The sequence below is a fragment of the Nyctibius grandis genome, chromosome 1 (genome assembly GCF_013368605.1).
Source record: "Nyctibius grandis isolate bNycGra1 chromosome 1, bNycGra1.pri, whole genome shotgun sequence".
Lineage (NCBI taxonomy): Eukaryota > Metazoa > Chordata > Aves > Nyctibiiformes > Nyctibiidae > Nyctibius > Nyctibius grandis.
Genome location: NC_090658.1, coordinates 12,141,684 through 12,158,350, shown reverse-complemented (window position 1 = coordinate 12,158,350; position 16,667 = coordinate 12,141,684). Strand labels below are relative to the sequence as shown.

The window sequence follows — 16,667 nt, the reverse complement described above, 5'->3', positions numbered from 1 at the left end:
CAAAATGTAGCTCTATTAAGGCACGCCAGATGAACATGAGTGAAACACTTACCTACACCTGATAGAAATATAAACCTCAAATGTTACATGTACTCAAATTGCTGTAAGTGACGTTTAATGTCAAGAAAACAGCTAATTAATAACTGTACTTAGCAGTACAATTAGGAAAACTGTTTAAAACCCCTGCATATATTTATCTTTCTGCCCTAGCTCTTAAAACCACAGTTTGTACAAGAAATTTTAGACATGGGGTTTTCTACCTTTTACAACTCACTGTTCATCACTCAGTCTACAACAATGAAATACAGAACTTTTTCACAGATAGCGCACTACAGAAACAGCAACGATTTCAGCAGTATTTAGCTTTCAAATTATTTAATCCATTCTCAATTAGCTCTCACTAAAATAAGATTGGTTTAGAAGTTTGTTTCCATACTGATTTTTTAAAAAGATGTGAGCCTCTAGAGTAAAAAACACTTCAAAAAAGGCCACAGTCTTGTCCTGGCATTAAGTGGCAGTTCAGAGGTTTTGAAATTTTGGTCCCCGTACGTTTACTTGTATGTGATAAATGTCTGTAAATTCTCACTGGTGTAATTCCACTGAGGCACGATCCTCCTTGCTCCTCCCATTATTTTTCCAGACAGTCATTTAACTTCTGCAACAAGCCTCCAGTATAGTTTTCCTCCACACTTCTGTAGTTCACAAAATAGCACAGTTTTAACCAGTTTAAATTGCAGGTATGCAAGCTCAGTGCTTCGGAGCTTAAACAGACAGGCAGTTTAATCTCAATCCGATGGCAAATATTATGTCAAAGCAAGCTGACCGCTAACTTTCGCAACGCATCTTTCAAGCCCCAATTTCATCATTTTACCATGCCACTGCACACAACTCAAAATGCCTCCAGTTCTCTCAATCACTAGCACAAGAGCTTAACCACCTTAAACCAAAACCCAACAATCTGTCTCATCCAAATATTAAACCCATGTCTATATTCAAATAATGGTTCCATAATAATTTAATTTCATGCCTGAATTTTCATTCATATTTGCAGTTATAGTAAGAATTAAATTTTATGACGTTCAAACACACAACAGCCTCAAATAGAAACCCACTCGCCTGTTAAGGCACTCCTTAGTTTGAAAACTTCATGTCTGGGCATAGTCCTGGTGCTCATTTAACTGCTGTTGAGATTTAAATACGCTAGATCACGCATTTAGTTTCTTGCAGATTGCATACCCTTACGCAGCAGGTCTTAAAGAACATCTCCAGAAGTTATTGCCTTTTAAACTTAAAAGCACTCTGGCAAAAACAGAACAGGAGAACTTCTCTCTAGATAACGCAACTATTTTGATTATGCCGACAGTTTCATTTTTCCTAAGAACTTCACTGTGCACAGCTACAGAGTGTGTTTGTGGAGCTACCCGAGTAACAGCACACCCAGCAGTCCCAAGTATTATTTTCAATTCAAACACTGACATCTGAAATACTGTACCAGCTTGGAACATCTTCACACCAGAACTTACAGACTTGCAGAAGTATTCTTTTAAAGATCAGAGCTGATCTGAGCTGTCTGGAAGATGCTGCCTTTAATGTTTTGGGGGTTTTTTTAAAGCAGAATTGAACAAATTTGTGTTACATTCTCCCTACAGTATACTCTAGCACTTTGTATTTCAAGAAGTGTTAAATTACCAAGTCAATCCAACAGTAAAAATACAAAGCATGATAAACTGGAGTGATGAAGAGCAGCTCTATTTTCTCCTTTGCTCAGAAAACAGACTGTAGACTTAAATAGCCTCATCGCAACTCTTTCGGTCTGTAACACAGAGTCACAGAATCATGGAATCACAGTCTATAGCAATAAGAACAAACAAACAAAAATACCACATCAGGCCATGACCTGAAACGTTATCCATAGTCAGCCAAAACAGAGTCAACACGATAACCCACTCCTAGTTTGGGAGATAAAGTTCCAAACATTTTTCCTAAGCATTTATGTTTGGGGGGCAATTACATCATTTTTCTCAAAGGCCATCGTCTTCTGGCACTATCAAGCTCTACTTTAGTAAAATATCCACCTCAGCAGAGGAAACCATCATGAGGTACCATTGGCTTGCCAGCATAGTTTATCTATATTAGGTAGGTAGTAAATAAGCTTCACTGCTACTTAAGTGAGATTTAGTATCACTTAGGGTTCAAAGTCATACAAGCGAAAGCAAGAAAACAACTAGACTAACAAGGAAAATTACAGGATAGCTTGGTGTACAATTATCACAGAAACATGTAATTTTACTATCTGCACTACTGTATTACCTAAAGGCTCAGACAGAGAATAAAACAGTGTTATTTGAGGGTACTCAAAGTAAGCCCCAAGAAGTTCATTCTCTAAGACATGATGCAATGGGTAAGATGCAAGATTTAGTAAGAGCAGACAAGAAATGAAAACATCTGTTAGCATACACCATCACGTGACGAGTTTCAAAAAAGAAGATCAAGTTACCAGGTGGTTTCCATCTTTCTCACAAAGTCAGCTCAGGTTTTAAATTAAAAAAGACTGGGCCACCCTGCCTTATCAGCCTTGAAAAGGAGTATGGCTTGAATCCCACCAGATCCTTCACAGTCCTATGTTAGAAACACGTGATAAAAACAGACTAACAACTTCTGAAGTGTAGTGATGTCTAGGTAAGATTCTTATCTAAACATTTAACCTCTCCCTTAAATAATGACAGAACCCGTCCCTTCCCTCCTACACACACACCCCAAAATATCTATCTTATGATAAGGAAAATTACTAAAAGAGCAGCTTAAGATCTTTTCACAAAAGCTTCAATTCTTCAAAATACCCCAACAAATTCGAACAAGTAAATACAATCAACATCAGCTACAAATCCCTGCCTCCATGTCTCTGCTTTCACTCATCTGATCACTTTTTTGAACGTTCAATCTTTTTTAATTCTCAAAAGGGAAACGACCAGGATTCTCTTTATTTCTTAAAGAGCATTTCTTAAACTGCTTTTCACGCTCTGTTTAAGAACACAAACAGAGGCAAGCCGTGACTGCTTAAGAAAATTCATAGCACTTCAGGAAAATCCTATATGGCCACTTGATGCTTTTTTTTTTCCCCTTTTTTTTTTTTCTTCCCTTAAAATCAACAAAGGTAAGGAATTTCTATCAGGAATGGCAACAGCTTAAAAATTAGGCAATCATAAACCTAAACTGACAGAAAAAGTCAATGAAACCAACTAAAAAAATGTGCTTAATGAATAATACAAAGATAAATATATCTGATCTTACTTTATAACCTCCTTAGCAACTTATTTTATATTAAGCTTTCTCAAACCATTCCTTTCAAATTCTACATAATAAATTAGAATATAAACACTCCCACAAGCCTCATGGGAAGCAGTAGGGACCTAGATCAAACCAAGAAACAAGTTTCAGTTAAAGGACTGCAGATCGAACAGCTTCAGCTTACACAGAGGCTTGGTCTCCAACTGGTCCAACACAACAACTCATAGGCTGGTCACAAGATGACCCAAAGCCAACTCTAGACTGACACTCAGCAGCTCGTTCTGCACTAGAAAGAGGTGTTTGATAACAGATAAGAAAGGAAGACTCACACAGTGAACTTAACCTGACTGATACTAAACTACACTTGCTTAGCAACAGTTTTCAGTTACCTATTCCTCACATGAGCATGAGGAAAGGTCTAGTTTATGTCAATCGTAAAGCTGAAAAATTTCAACTTACAATGAAAAAACCTCTCCAAAGACTTAAAGCAACTTCACGTGTTACACAAAAACACCAGTGTAATGCTCCCAAATCATCTTTAACAATCAACGCGATCAGGCTCGTGGTTCTTGGTTGTTCTGCTAAATACAGAACACACCAGGAAAATCCTACGTGTGAAAGGCTGCAGAGAGAACAATACCAAACTGAGTCCCATCAGGAGCAGGAGAAGCTCCAGCAGCTTCAGAAAAGTGCCTAACAGAAGGAAATAATTCTAAAGATATGTAACAAACTGAAATAAAAATGAAGCATCTACTGTTGGCTAGAGATAATTTTTTCATATCTGGGCAAGACTACCCATCTATTTGGATTCTGGCAAGACGTCACAGTATGAATCAAAAACCAATGCCTGCTAAAGAACAACTGCACTTCACTGCTGAGTACAGGTACTGCCGCACTGCCAGTCTTCCTTGGCGGTGGCTGAAGTCCTTGTAAGAAAGTGTCTAAAGGAAAAACCCCATCACATTTACCACAGCGTTTTGATAATAAAATGGAAGAAGCTGTAAGGAGATGACAGGCCAAGCTATTTTCCAAAGCACTACCAGAGAGGGTGAAACTTTACTGATTATAAGCATTTTTCTAAGCCTCTTCTAAACCTAAGACTTTCTAAACCTTCGCAGACACAGTTTATTCAATGGATTATTAGCAGAAATGACTGCCACAGAGCAGGTTCTTCACGGGGTGGGGGGGAATTCTCTTCACTTCAGTAACTTTGAAAGTCTTCACTGATGTTATAACCCTTATTTCTACTCAACATTTTACTCAACTGCTTATCACTAAAATACTCCAGGATGAAACATTTTATGTACAGCTTGCATGGATGAGCGTTCTCATAGTGCAAGCACTACATAAAAAGGTTTTTTCTTCTATTCTTGTACATCTCTGCTGATATTTGGCAACTCTGTCCATGTTTTGTTATCTTGATCAACCGAAAATCCAGTAAATTAAACCAAATACAAATGTCTTGGACCCACACTTCAGCAACAATCCACTGAGGCCACAAGACTCAGATTTTTGCTAACATTTATCTTAATGTATCAAGGCCACAGTATTACACTGCAGCAGTATTACACTGCACCAGTGAGCACGTGAAAAAATATAAACTAAAGACTTGAACCGCAGAAGGATCTGAACTTTATCTTCCATAGCCATCAGAAGAACAGAGAACTCATAGAGATCAGAAATTAAGGATGTTCTACATCTGCAGTGAAGCAGTGCTAAGAACAAAAAGTGCCATTCTGAGCAGCAAGTGGCAGCTGGACTGTCATCAATTTGAAGAGCTAGGTAATTAAAAGTCAGGTAGAAATATCTCTGCAGCCACAGCTTCCCGAGCACTCTATAGTCACTGAAGCAGCTTTTCTCATCTTTTTGCCCCACGAAAGGTACACAAGACTGACTACACGATACACGGAGTACCTCGGAGCATGCTGTCTGGAACAGTTTCCTTAACTGAGGAAGCAAATCCCCCTCAGCTGTCAAGTCACATCAGTCCATTTTGACCACAACAAATTCCGACAGCACCCCTTGATAATTGCTCAACTGATTCAAAACAACTTGAGGTACACAAACAGCGGAATATCTATACGGCGAGAAAGTTCTTTTGTTTTTCTCAATCACTGAATTGCTTAAGGTATCAATCAGTAAGAATGACATGCTATCCACTGTGAAAACCAACATATCAGGGAAGAAGCAAGTCATAGACATGCAGGGAAATTCTGACTGAGTAAACAAGAGTTATACAAGCAAGACGAAAGATGTTTAAGAAAAACTATCCAAAAGGTTATGACAAGAATAAAGTATATAAATTCACTAGTGAAGGAACACCAATGCTGGAAGAGGCATCACTTTGCAGGTGTCCCTTCTGAGTCCGTTTTCCAAGGTGTATTAAAAGCCATGTAACTCCATCTCCAGCCACTCAAGAGCTCTGGTGTTTCATGTGTCTTGAATCCTCCGTCTTCAGCCCCAGCACCTCACCTTCTGTCCATCTCCGCAACTACAATTTCAGACACCAGCTGTTATTCTTACTTCCTTTTCTTGTACCTCATCATCACAATTACTGGTTTTTGTCAGCAACCAGGGATCTCTGCAACCCTCCTCTTTTGCTGCTTCAAAATAACAGTGACCAGGCAGAGAAGCATCTGAGTACACATCATCTTCTTCCTAATTGAGTGCACTGGAGTCTATCTTGACAGCATCTGAAGAAGAATCGGAAAAAGAGGGATTACGTTATGATCTGAATAGTACAAGAGCTGCTTTTTGCAAATGCAGCTGTTCAATGCAAATACAGTTCTATTGTTAAGGTTCACGTCTAACGAAATACAAGGCATGCTCTCCTAAGAACTTGTTGATGTAGAAAGGGATTTATTCTTACTAGATATTCTTGGGTTTGTTGCTTGATAAAAAAAAAAAACAAACAAAAAAACCCAAAACAAATAAAAATAACTCGTTGGGAAAAATAAAGCAATTTGCAATGATTCAACAATACGTATTTTTTAAGAAAGCGATTCCAAGGCTGTAGCCTGAGCTCTGCATTACAAGCCAACTCACCGTTACAAAAGGGCAATGTTATTTTAATGATTCAGTTCATGTGTGGCAGCTTTCCCCAATAGCTGCAAACTCCATCCTGGTATATATATTTTTACAATATTAAATCAAATGCCACTCTCCTCATAGGAGATATTAATTCAACATAGGGCTTCCCAAACTATTAAGTCTCATTTCCAGCTATGCAGGAAATCATCACAATCCTCTTTGTGCATCTACTTGGTTTCAAGGTGGAGTTCAAAAAGCAGCTTGCTGTCACTACCTGACAATGAGTGTCAGCATCTGGTCAGCTAACAGAGGAAACGAAGGAAAGGTTCTACTCAAGTAATGACAAGATGTACATGAGCTTCAGATAATCTGACTCCTACTGAGACAGTATGCTCTGGCAATTCAGCAGACAAAGCCACAAGGCACTAGTTTCCCTCCAGTACAGTTCTGCCCTTTGACCCCACTAGCATATGCTGCCAGATTCTCTACTTTACTAGTCCCCACATGCTGGCCTCCAGGTATAGCTCAGGTCTTTGGCTAGCAGAGCAAGGGGTCAGTGTCTCAAACCCAGTGGCTGCAAAGCTGCAGTATCGCACCCATCTTGTGCACGATGACAGATGATTGTCAAAGCAAGTACGCTGCAGTGTTTATGGTTTTACCTGCCACCTATGACAGGTTCATTATTTTATGATGCCTTTATCAGGGCTGAACTACTTCGTAGCCATCACTACTTGTACCTATTAAGTTAGTAAAATACCCAATTTGGTTTCTCCATTAATGAAGAAGCCATTAAGATAATAATTTAATATTTTCATCTGCTATTTAGTTTTCTTGTAACTCAAGTACTCAGCTGCTCAGTAAAGCAGGTGACAATATGGACAGATTCTTCATTTCTACCTTTACAGGGACAGGAATAGTAAGCAGCAGAAGACTATGCTTCTGGAGCACAGAGGACACTAGCCTGAGAGAAGATAAGAAACAGGTGGTGATCTCATGAAGAACTAAGGTTAAAAGAGTTAACACCTGCCAGACAGTTGCAAGTTTGAGTGTGAAGCCTTCAGAACTAACTCCACCTCACTCCTGCCACCCCTCTACCCACAGTAAGAAACAGAGCACAGCACAACAAAACCAAGACAGCTATACCTTGCAGGGCCAGTTTGTCATCCTCGGTAGCTTGTCATCATTGGCGTTCTCTGTTGACTTCAGACTCCAGAATTCCTTTTCCCCCCAAGGAATTTATCCAACTCCTTCAGCAAGCATCTTTAATGCAGGGCGATTCTATGAATAGCTTGTCCATTGGGAAGAAATCTTGTGCTTCAGATGTAGCAAGTAATTCCAAAGTCTCAGCTCATACTTGCCTCAAATCCTCACTCTACATCCTCCAGTAGTTAGCACTGAGCCACATCCCAAATTTGACAAACCCCTGCTACACCATGGAATAAACCATCCTCCAAAGGAACAAGCTCTTGCTGGTTGAGACCTTGGGTAGCTCCAGCTTCCAAGCAGGCTTCAGTCGAATGGCTGTCCAAGTGCTTACAAGCACCACAAGAAGCAGCGAGTTGTATGGTTAGTGCAGAAGTAGAGTTTCAAAGAACCGACTACTGATCAGGGATAAGACATTAACAGTACATGCCGCGGATGAGAGAAGCAAGAAGACTTCCAAGAACGGGATGAAACCGCACAGTACTGGAGGCCTCAAAGAGCACACCCAGAAAAGCGAGGCAATATATTGCAAGAGGAAATTAGGAAGATGTACTGAATCAGTACAACTGCAACACTTGAGACTTCAAATCCATACTGGAGGATGCAATAGTTCATCTAGCCCTAGGAGCAAGTCTTTTAGGCAAAATTTGCAGTTAATCACTGTAACTAGACAGACTCATAAAGCATTGCTGTGTATGACTAAAAAGCGTCAAGTTCTGCCATCTGAAGCCAGCTCAAGCAACGGTGTCAGAAACCTCTTGTTTCTTAAGCCTTCTACTTTCTGGGCTCTGGCTGCATAAGTGGAAGAGAAGCCCTCACCGTTTTTCCTCTCTTCCAAATTCTTTCCACACCACAGGGGCAAGCTTCGCCACCCCGAGGGAGCAAGACTTGCTAGTCTGTCCTAATGAAGCCTTCTCAACAAAAAGGCATTTAAACTAAGAGAAGCTTAACTAAAAGTCATTAAGCCCGAACACTAATTAACCAAAATTCTCTCAGCAGTTCCTCATAACGATCCCCCCCCCCGCAGCCGTGTCACTTCTGGGTGCTGAGAGAGCCCAGCAGAAACCCGCAGCAGCACTACTTGCTTCCTTCTCGGCGAAGGGGGGCCAGGACCCGCGTGTCCACTAACCGGTTCTTATCTACACAGCTCCGTCTGTCAGAGCATCGCCCCAGTGCGGCTCCCGCGGCCGCCAGGCCCTGCGCGGGGACGCGGGGGCCCCCCCTCCGCGACACCCCACGAGGCAGGCGCCCGCCTGGCTGGGTAGCAACGACAGACCCCCGGCGAGCCCCAAAGTCGCTTCCGGAGCGCGGAGAGCGCCGGCCAGCCCTGCTGCCCCGGTTCGGCCGAGGCGCCGCGCCGGCCGCGGCCCACCCCGCGCCGATGCCGGGCCGCCGCGACGGGCCCCGGGCCGAGCACCCCCGCTCCCGCGGCCCTGCCCGGCGCCCCGGAGCTGCTCCCCCTCACCTTCTTGAGGGCGGGCACCAGCAGCCCCCGCCACTTGGGCGCGTTCTCCTCGCTGAAGAACTCGTAGAGCAGCTGCTGCGCCTGCATGGTGCCGCCGGGCCCGGCCCGCGCGGGGAAGCGGGCGGGGCAGGCCGGGCCGGGCCGGTCCAGGTGCCGCGAGGAGGCCGCCGCTGGAGCGCTCGGCGCCCCTCAGCAGGAGGCCCGGCGGCCCCCCGCCGCCGGCGCCAGCGGCAGGCCCGCTGCGGCGGGGGGAGGCGGCGGCTGCCGCATTCCTCGCCCCCGGTTCTCGGTGGTCGCCCCGAGGGGCGGCGGTGGGCGGTGGGAGGGGGCGGCGGGAGCGGGCTCACGCGGCGCGGCGCGGGCCGCGAGGGGCGGGGTCGGGCGCCCGGAGCGCGAGCGTCGCCACCTCCTCGCTCTCCAGGCTCCCGTCCTCGCCCGCACAGTTGGCGGCCGCGGCGCATGCGCAGTACCGCCCCGCGCCGGCCGCGCCTGCGCCCCGACGACGCGTGGTCGAGGCCTTCCTCCCCCTCCTCCCTTCTCCGGCGGAAGTGACTGCCCGGGACGGCCACACCCCCCCCGCGCGCCCCCTGCCGGCGGGTGGCGCCGCGCCGTTCCGCGGGCCCGGTGGGATCCCCGGCCCTCCGTGACTGGGCCGGGCCGCGCGGAGGGGCCAGCACCGGTGCGGTGGTGGCCTGCGAGCCCCCCCCGCCCCCCGGACACCGCCGTTCTGCCCCACCGCGGCTGCCCCGACCACTCCAGCGCTGTGGGAACGGCGGCGGCCTGCCAGGCCCTGCGTGCAGCCCCAGGCCTGCCTGCCCTCGGCAGCCGCCGAGCCACCCTAGGAGAGCGAGATCCACCCGGGGCCCTTGGGTGGGACCTGGGGAGGGGACAGGGCACTGGGGAGCCATTGGGACCCCTCCGCCACACAGGCCAGGCTATGGGCCGTACCTACCGAGGGAGGGTCTGGCAGTGGTGGTGGCCCCACAACAGCTCTGTGGGGGTCTGGGGAAGAGAGAGGGCTTTGGATCCACGTCAAACCCCAGTGGAGCTGTGCTGAGCCAGACAAGGCCTCTCAACCCCTCTCCCAGCTAGAGCCTCTGCATGCTGATAATAGTGCCACCAAGGCTTTGCTCCCTGTAGATCGCAGCTGATCTCCTCACTGCTGGCTCCTCACCAGCCTCCCTTGCCAGGGTGACCCGGAGCACAAGGAGACTGCGTCTGCCTGTGACAACCATCTGCTCAGAGATGGAGGTGGTACGTTGGTGTTGCTCTTCCCTGAAAAGCTCTGTCAGTCCCTGTTTTAAAGACACCATCATCTCACATGGGGACCAAGATCAGAGACAGATAAACACTCCATTCAAGCAGCACAAGAACAGCCTCAAGTAAGCTTGGTTCTTGGAAAAAAGGCCAGAAAAAGCAAAGCCAGAATGTAAATAAAGCCCAGTGGTTTAAATAGGACAAAGTCCGAGGTGGTCTGTGGGGCCTGGCAGGGCAGAGGGAGGAGGACTTTGCTGGAGATGAAAAGCAAATCGTTGTACTCTGCTTTGCGAGGCAAGTGGCCGGGGAGAGCCTGCGGACCAGGAGAGGAAATAATGAACTGCTGTTGGGGAGCACAGGGAGGGAGATATAGATGTATGAAAACCTTCACTGGTCACTGGAAGGAAAGTTTAGGACCAGCTTCCCAGCTGGGAGGATAGCGAAGTACACGCACAGGTTCCTTGGACAGAGACTGCTGAGTCTCCCTTCACCTCAAGGGCTGGTCGCAGAGACATCTGTCAGGAATGGTATGCATGTTGGAAGGCTCAATTAGTGTTTGTAAAGGGCTCTGAGGATAGGAGCAGTACTTTACCAGGTAATGGATGGAGCCTCTCAAAGAGCTGTCTTCACCCCATAGCTCTGCCTCAGGTGTTTTTCCTCCAGACAGAAAAGGAAGGAGTCAGCCTTCTGCTTTGAGTGCTGGAACAAGGATGAAAGGCAGGAATACTCATGTCTCAGAGCTATTTGCTTGGTTTAGCAGCCTACCTGCACATTCAGGGACACCATCACAGCATCTCATAGACTGCAGCATTGCTGCACTCACTGCCTCATGATGGAAAATCAGTCTGTTGAAGTTTAAATCTTCAGCTGCTCGCAAGTATGTGCCACACTGGGTGTAAAACTGCACCAGTGCTCTGATCTGCAGCCCCTCCATTTGGAGATGAAGGTGCCAGGGCTCCTAAATACCAGTGGATGGTCTACAGCATCGTTTTCCTTCAAACAAAACAGCTTTGGGTAATGGGGAGACTGCAGGCATTGTGTTTGGTTGGTTCAAACATTTGGTAAGGCCACAGGACAGTCCGGGCCTGAGCTCTCCCTCCACGGGGAGCCACCAGCACCGGCACCAGATAGCCTTCCTCTCATGGCTTTCAGTGCTTTTTTTCAGTGCTCCCTACATCCTGGGTTTATTGGTGCTGAGGGGGGGGCAGTCGGGGTTCCTCACCGGCCTCCACCTGATTGCACTCACTCACTTCATGTGCTGCATGGCAGGGTGCAGTTTTGCTTGGAAAGCAACTGAACAAGACGTAACTGTCTCCAGGGCTGTCTGAGGAGCTGTTGCTTCACTGCTCGTGGCAAATAAACCAGCCTGTGTGGCAGGATGGGAAAAGTCTCATGGGTCCACTGAAGGGCAGAGCACAACGGAGAGCAATGGGATACTGTTTGCCCAGCAGTTGCTGTCCCAGGCCACTGGCTTTGTGCGCCATCTGTGGCAGAAAGCACAGGCAGGTGAAGCGCAGACAGGCACAGGTGCTGGTGGTTACCATGTATGGACGTGCACATCTCCAAGGCGAGGGTGTCTCAGGACCTGGAGGAAGGACTGCAGCTGTCTGGGTGCTCACTACAGTGCAAGCTCTTGCAGAGAAGAGCACAGAGTTGAAAGCTGGGGGCTGCTTTTGTAGGGATGTAGTGACAGAGGAGGCTCAGTGGCACGGGGAGGTGCAGGGAGCCAGGCAGTGGGATGACCTGCCCTTATGTCAAGAAGTGAAGATGAGACTCACTGCCATTGCTGTCAGAAGGAGCAGAAACCAAAGGCCACAGCCAGTGCAGTGGTGGCTTTACGGGGGTGTACAATGTCTGTGGGTGGCATAGGGACTCGGGATCCCCCAGTGCTGCTGGAGGAGGGAGAGGAGGATGAGGTGGAGGGTCATGGCAGCCCTTTGCCATACTGTCCTGAGGGCTGGCCAAGCAACAGGGGCTTACAACGAGGAACAGCAGCCCTTTACCACCAGCAGCTGCTGTGAGGAATGTGAGGAGGCGCCACCGGGAGGGACTGTCAGGAGCTGACAATGTGCTCCTGTGTTCAGCCTGCAAGACACTGCTAGGAGTATCTGCCTGTCAGAGAAACACAAGGAGGACCTGAATTTGAAGGTGTTGGATTTAAATTAGCTTTAAAGTGAAAATCTGCACCTGAGGAGGTGCTGCCCAAGGAGGGGAGAAGACCTCTAGCAACGGTAATGCAGCTATATTGTAGACGATGATGCTGAGCAGACAGCAACCCCAGCATTGCTGTCCACAATGAGAACTTCAGAGCCCACCAGGGTCCACGTCCCCCTCCCCAGACACATTCCCTCAGCTCCTTCTGCACCCCTCAATAGATGACACAGGCTCTATTGACTGTGACTCCCTCTAACCAGTATTTTAGATCAACCTGGAGTGTTTCCTTGAAGGGAAGCAAGAGGTTTTCACACATTTCCTGGTTTTAAAATCTTTTCCCCCCACATTTTCACATAGATTCTTTCAAAAACCAGCAGTGCTGTTGCTAAAGCCAAACCCTGTGGAATGTAAGAAACCCCTCCTGCCCAGGGGATGCACCCATCCCCATCACTGCTCGCAACATTGCTAGGTTCCCCCAGTCCCATCACAATGTCCCAGTGACAAAGCTACAAGGAACGGGCAGCCAGCAACATGTGCTTCACCTCACACAGCTCTTGGTTTCAGTCAAGGGCAGTGGGATGCAGAACTTCAGTCTGAACCCCCTCTTTTTCCGGTCATCAGATCCTGTTTCTGACAGGGGCAGGCAGCACCGCATGGAGAGATGTGCAAGAACAGGATAAAAGCAGTGTTCATTCCCCTGTCCTCCCAGCTTCCAGGAGCACTTCTGCAACGGACCAAATCAACCCCACTTCTTTGTTCTAAGAAAGCTCAGTTTGGACTGAGCCCCACGCTCAGCCCCTGCACAAAACTTTGCTTCCAGGTTGGTGAATGCCCCATCACAACACACTTCTGCCTGTTAGGGGCTAGGACTGCTAGCTAGAAGCCAGCGATAGTGGAAGGGGTTGGGAGGAGAGAGAAAAAGAGAAGTTGTACAGGTTGTTAGAGAAGCTGTGTCAACTAGCTGTAGGCAGAAACCTTGCTCTAACCTCATCGTGCCTGTGATTTGGTTTCCTGGCTCTGTGCTCCCGTCAGTCCCGCACACTGATCCCAATCTCACCTCAGGATGGGGGTGGTGGAAGCTCCCACCGAGCGTGGCTCAACAAAACTTTCAGTTCATGCCAACTGCAGGTCTAGGAAAGGAGACCTTTTGCTCTGCCAAGGGCAGCTGCCAAGGGCGTGAGCAGCTCGGGATGAGGAAGAGGCAGTTTTGTGGCACAGAACCCAAATCCTGCAACAGAACAATTCCTCAAAAAGCAGGAACCCTTCGCTTCTTCCTCATCTTTCAGGCTTGAGAGTAGCATGTGGAAAGCAAAGCTGTCCTGGCTCTACTGATAGATTTGAGTCAAACCTGCCCTAGCACAATGCTCCCCTTCTTCCTGCATGCCATTATCCTGTCCTCTTTATTTTTAGCTATTCCAGCTGCATCCCAACATGCATCCTTGTACCAAAAATGCTCAACCAGAACAAAACCCAGTATCCCTTAGCTCCTGTTGCCTGTAATTCAGCAATGGCCCAATAGCCCAAAACAGCAAGACACTTGTCTACAGCTGCTGCAGAAACCCCACAGGAGGAAGCATTTTCACAGCACACCAGCTATACTGTACTCTGTTAAAATTTAGCTACTTTTTGCATGTCAAAGTGAGGAATAGTCCACGGGAGGCAGGATGGAAATTCCCCCTTTGGGCAGCAGCACAAGCGTGCTGTGAAACACAGGTTCTCACCCTTTTCTGAGAATTCATTTTCTCAGCAGTAGGACTTGCATTACCACCTCTGCCACAGGGTGGATCTGAGGTTCAGTGCAAGGGAACAGAAGAGATGGGGCCAGCAGAGCTTCAGTACCATCGTCAGAAAAAAAAGCACTGCTGAAAAAAAAGAAAAATCAGTTTTGCAAGCAGAGGTGGAAAAGCAGGTAATGAAGGAAAGAAATCAAACAAGTGGAATTTGGAAAGACTTATCTCAAATACATATATCCATTGCCTAAAGGCCAAAAGGGTAATAATGCCTACCCTCAAGTGCTGGCCTAAATTGAATTGAGATCCAGTGGTCTGACCATTCAATACATTCAGAAATGCCCAGCTTCTGTGTTTGGCACAAACATTTAATAGCAGAATTCAAAACTCAGTATGTTCCATTTTAATCTTATGTGGAAAATTAGTGCAGGTGGTAATCTAATTGTACAACAACATGTTAAAAAAAGTTTATTTTACATTATATACATTAGGGAACACATTTCAAAGCATTACCAATCACAACATAATGCAGACCATAAATCACTTTAAATTTAGTTTGGTTTTAGTGTATATTATCACAACAAAATATAAAGAACATATACAAAAAAAGGAGTCAAATATGTGCATTTTGCTAAAACTTGGCATTTACATAGTCCATTGGAGAACAGCAAATCAAAAATACTTCTGATCAAAACTAAGTTCCTGTGATGCGTAGTAACCATTGTATTGTTTGAATGAGGTAGTAACTAAATTATTTTGGCCATGTGTTAACATCCTAAATCCAGAAAAGTTTGAAAATGGTTATAAGGCCAAAAAAAAGTCAAAATGGCAACACCTTTGAGCCATTTCCACAATGTGGAATGTTGCTCCTTTTCACTGTGATGTGAAACTACTTAGTACGACGAACAGTAATACTAATTTTTATCACTGTATACACTAATAATTCAAACACCTATTGCAGTGTTTCAGCCAGGTACCACTACTCTGGGACTGACTCCCATCCGGAAAGTATTGTTTTCAAACATAGAGAAGTAATCGTAAGGAGAGATTTAATTAAATACAGAAATACAGGTGTTTGGTTTGTTTCACAAAGAAAACTACCCAAGTAAACTAAAAAAAAAAACCTTTGAAGCCCAAGTAATATCCACAAAGTCACAGCTTACCTTTGTGACTAAATACATCACGTCTCAATACGTTGTGCAAACATGAACACCAGTGTGTTGCATCAAAATTAAAACAAGATTGTAATCTGATTACAGCCTTGGTTACAATTTCTAAAAGTTAAGATTTATTTGTATTAGTAAATTACATATAATAAAATACAATAGTGTTGTTAAATGTACTATATTTGTTGCTACCATCCCACTTTATAATAAACACATGATAAGTCCTTAAAATAGTACCCCGATTTCATTTTTGCATCCTCAGTGACTTTTACATCTGTACAGGTAAGATACTTGTACTTAACAGGAGGACCGCTATCTACAGAAAGTCAGTGTAGGTCTTCAGCAAGAAGTTTCACTGAAAAATACTGCATATGTACAAAGATTACATAACAGTAAATTAAGCACTTCTGTGGTATCATAATGCTTATGTGTCCATACCACAAACAATTCTCATCTTCCCCTCATGCCACAACAAAGTATCTGAAGTTGGCTTACTGCAGCTTTTATGCCATTTCAGCCAGCCATAAATGCTGCTGCAGCAGGAGTGTTCTCTTGCCACGGTGAGCTGCCTGCCATCCACTGTTCTCAGTAACTGTTCTCATGCCCTGCCAGGATATATAAATTGCTGTTGGCTGTTGGGTTATCCGTCGGCCTACTCTCCAGCACCACAACCCTAAAATGAAAATAAAAAAGCCACAATGTCAAGTAAGCCTTCATTTAAAAACATCCCTGGATGTAACTAAATATTCTTTCCCAGGATCCATCTGACTGGTGGTCATTTCTCTTTCCCTGGACACCTGTAGTCCAAAAGCTGCTCAAAGCAAGGCCAACTGAAAGCTAGCTCAGGGTCTTGTCCAAGCAAGGTCTCCAAGGATCTCCCAGAGCTTCTCTGGGCTCCTACTGCAGTGTTCAACCACCCTCACCACGATGTTTTTCCCTCTTTTATTCAGCTGGAATTTCCCTTGCTGGTATGTATGCCTGTTGCCTCTTGTCCTTTCAGTGGGGGCTTCTGAAGAGGGTCCATCACTCCCCTACTGCCTGGGTTTGTGCTTTCCCAGAGCTTTGCAAAGCTAACTCATTAATCAGGCTCCAGTTCTGGAAGTCGTTAGTCTGCCCTTTGCCATTGGACATGACAGATGACCAAAGCTGACTCTTCTGTGAGCATTTCTAGTCTTTCCCTGAGCCCACGTAACCTAAATCCACAGAAACTTCCTCCAGCTCTGAAAGTCTCAGCGGCAAAGACTTGCAGGCTGAGAGAGTCCTCAGGGAAACGACTGCTCTGTGCATAATTTTCTCTCTCAGTCTGTTCTTGCCACCCACTTTTGGCCAGCATTGGAGACAGGAGACTGGGTTATCTGGATCTACACTACAACT

General features: G+C 46.1%; 2 protein-coding genes across 4 annotated transcripts in view; both read right to left on the bottom strand.

The window, feature by feature from the left end:
* The window catches only part of SOS1 (SOS Ras/Rac guanine nucleotide exchange factor 1), a 54,810-nt gene extending 45,705 nt beyond the window's left edge, over positions 1 to 9,105 (bottom strand). For both annotated transcript variants that reach the window (XM_068397376.1, XM_068397439.1), the window contains exon 1: positions 8,987 to 9,105. In XM_068397376.1, coding sequence (XP_068253477.1) covers positions 8,987 to 9,073 — 87 coding nt within the window. In that variant the 5' untranslated portion in view covers positions 9,074 to 9,105. The remainder of the gene's footprint in view (positions 1 to 8,986) is intronic.
* Positions 9,106 to 14,528: 5,423 nt separating this feature from the next.
* MAP4K3 (mitogen-activated protein kinase kinase kinase kinase 3) overlaps positions 14,529 to 16,667 on the bottom strand; it is an 86,816-nt gene continuing 84,677 nt past the window's right edge. For both annotated transcript variants that reach the window (XM_068425561.1, XM_068425570.1), the window contains one exon: positions 14,529 to 15,966. In XM_068425561.1, coding sequence (XP_068281662.1) covers positions 15,879 to 15,966 — 88 coding nt within the window. In that variant the 3' untranslated portion in view covers positions 14,529 to 15,878. The remainder of the gene's footprint in view (positions 15,967 to 16,667) is intronic.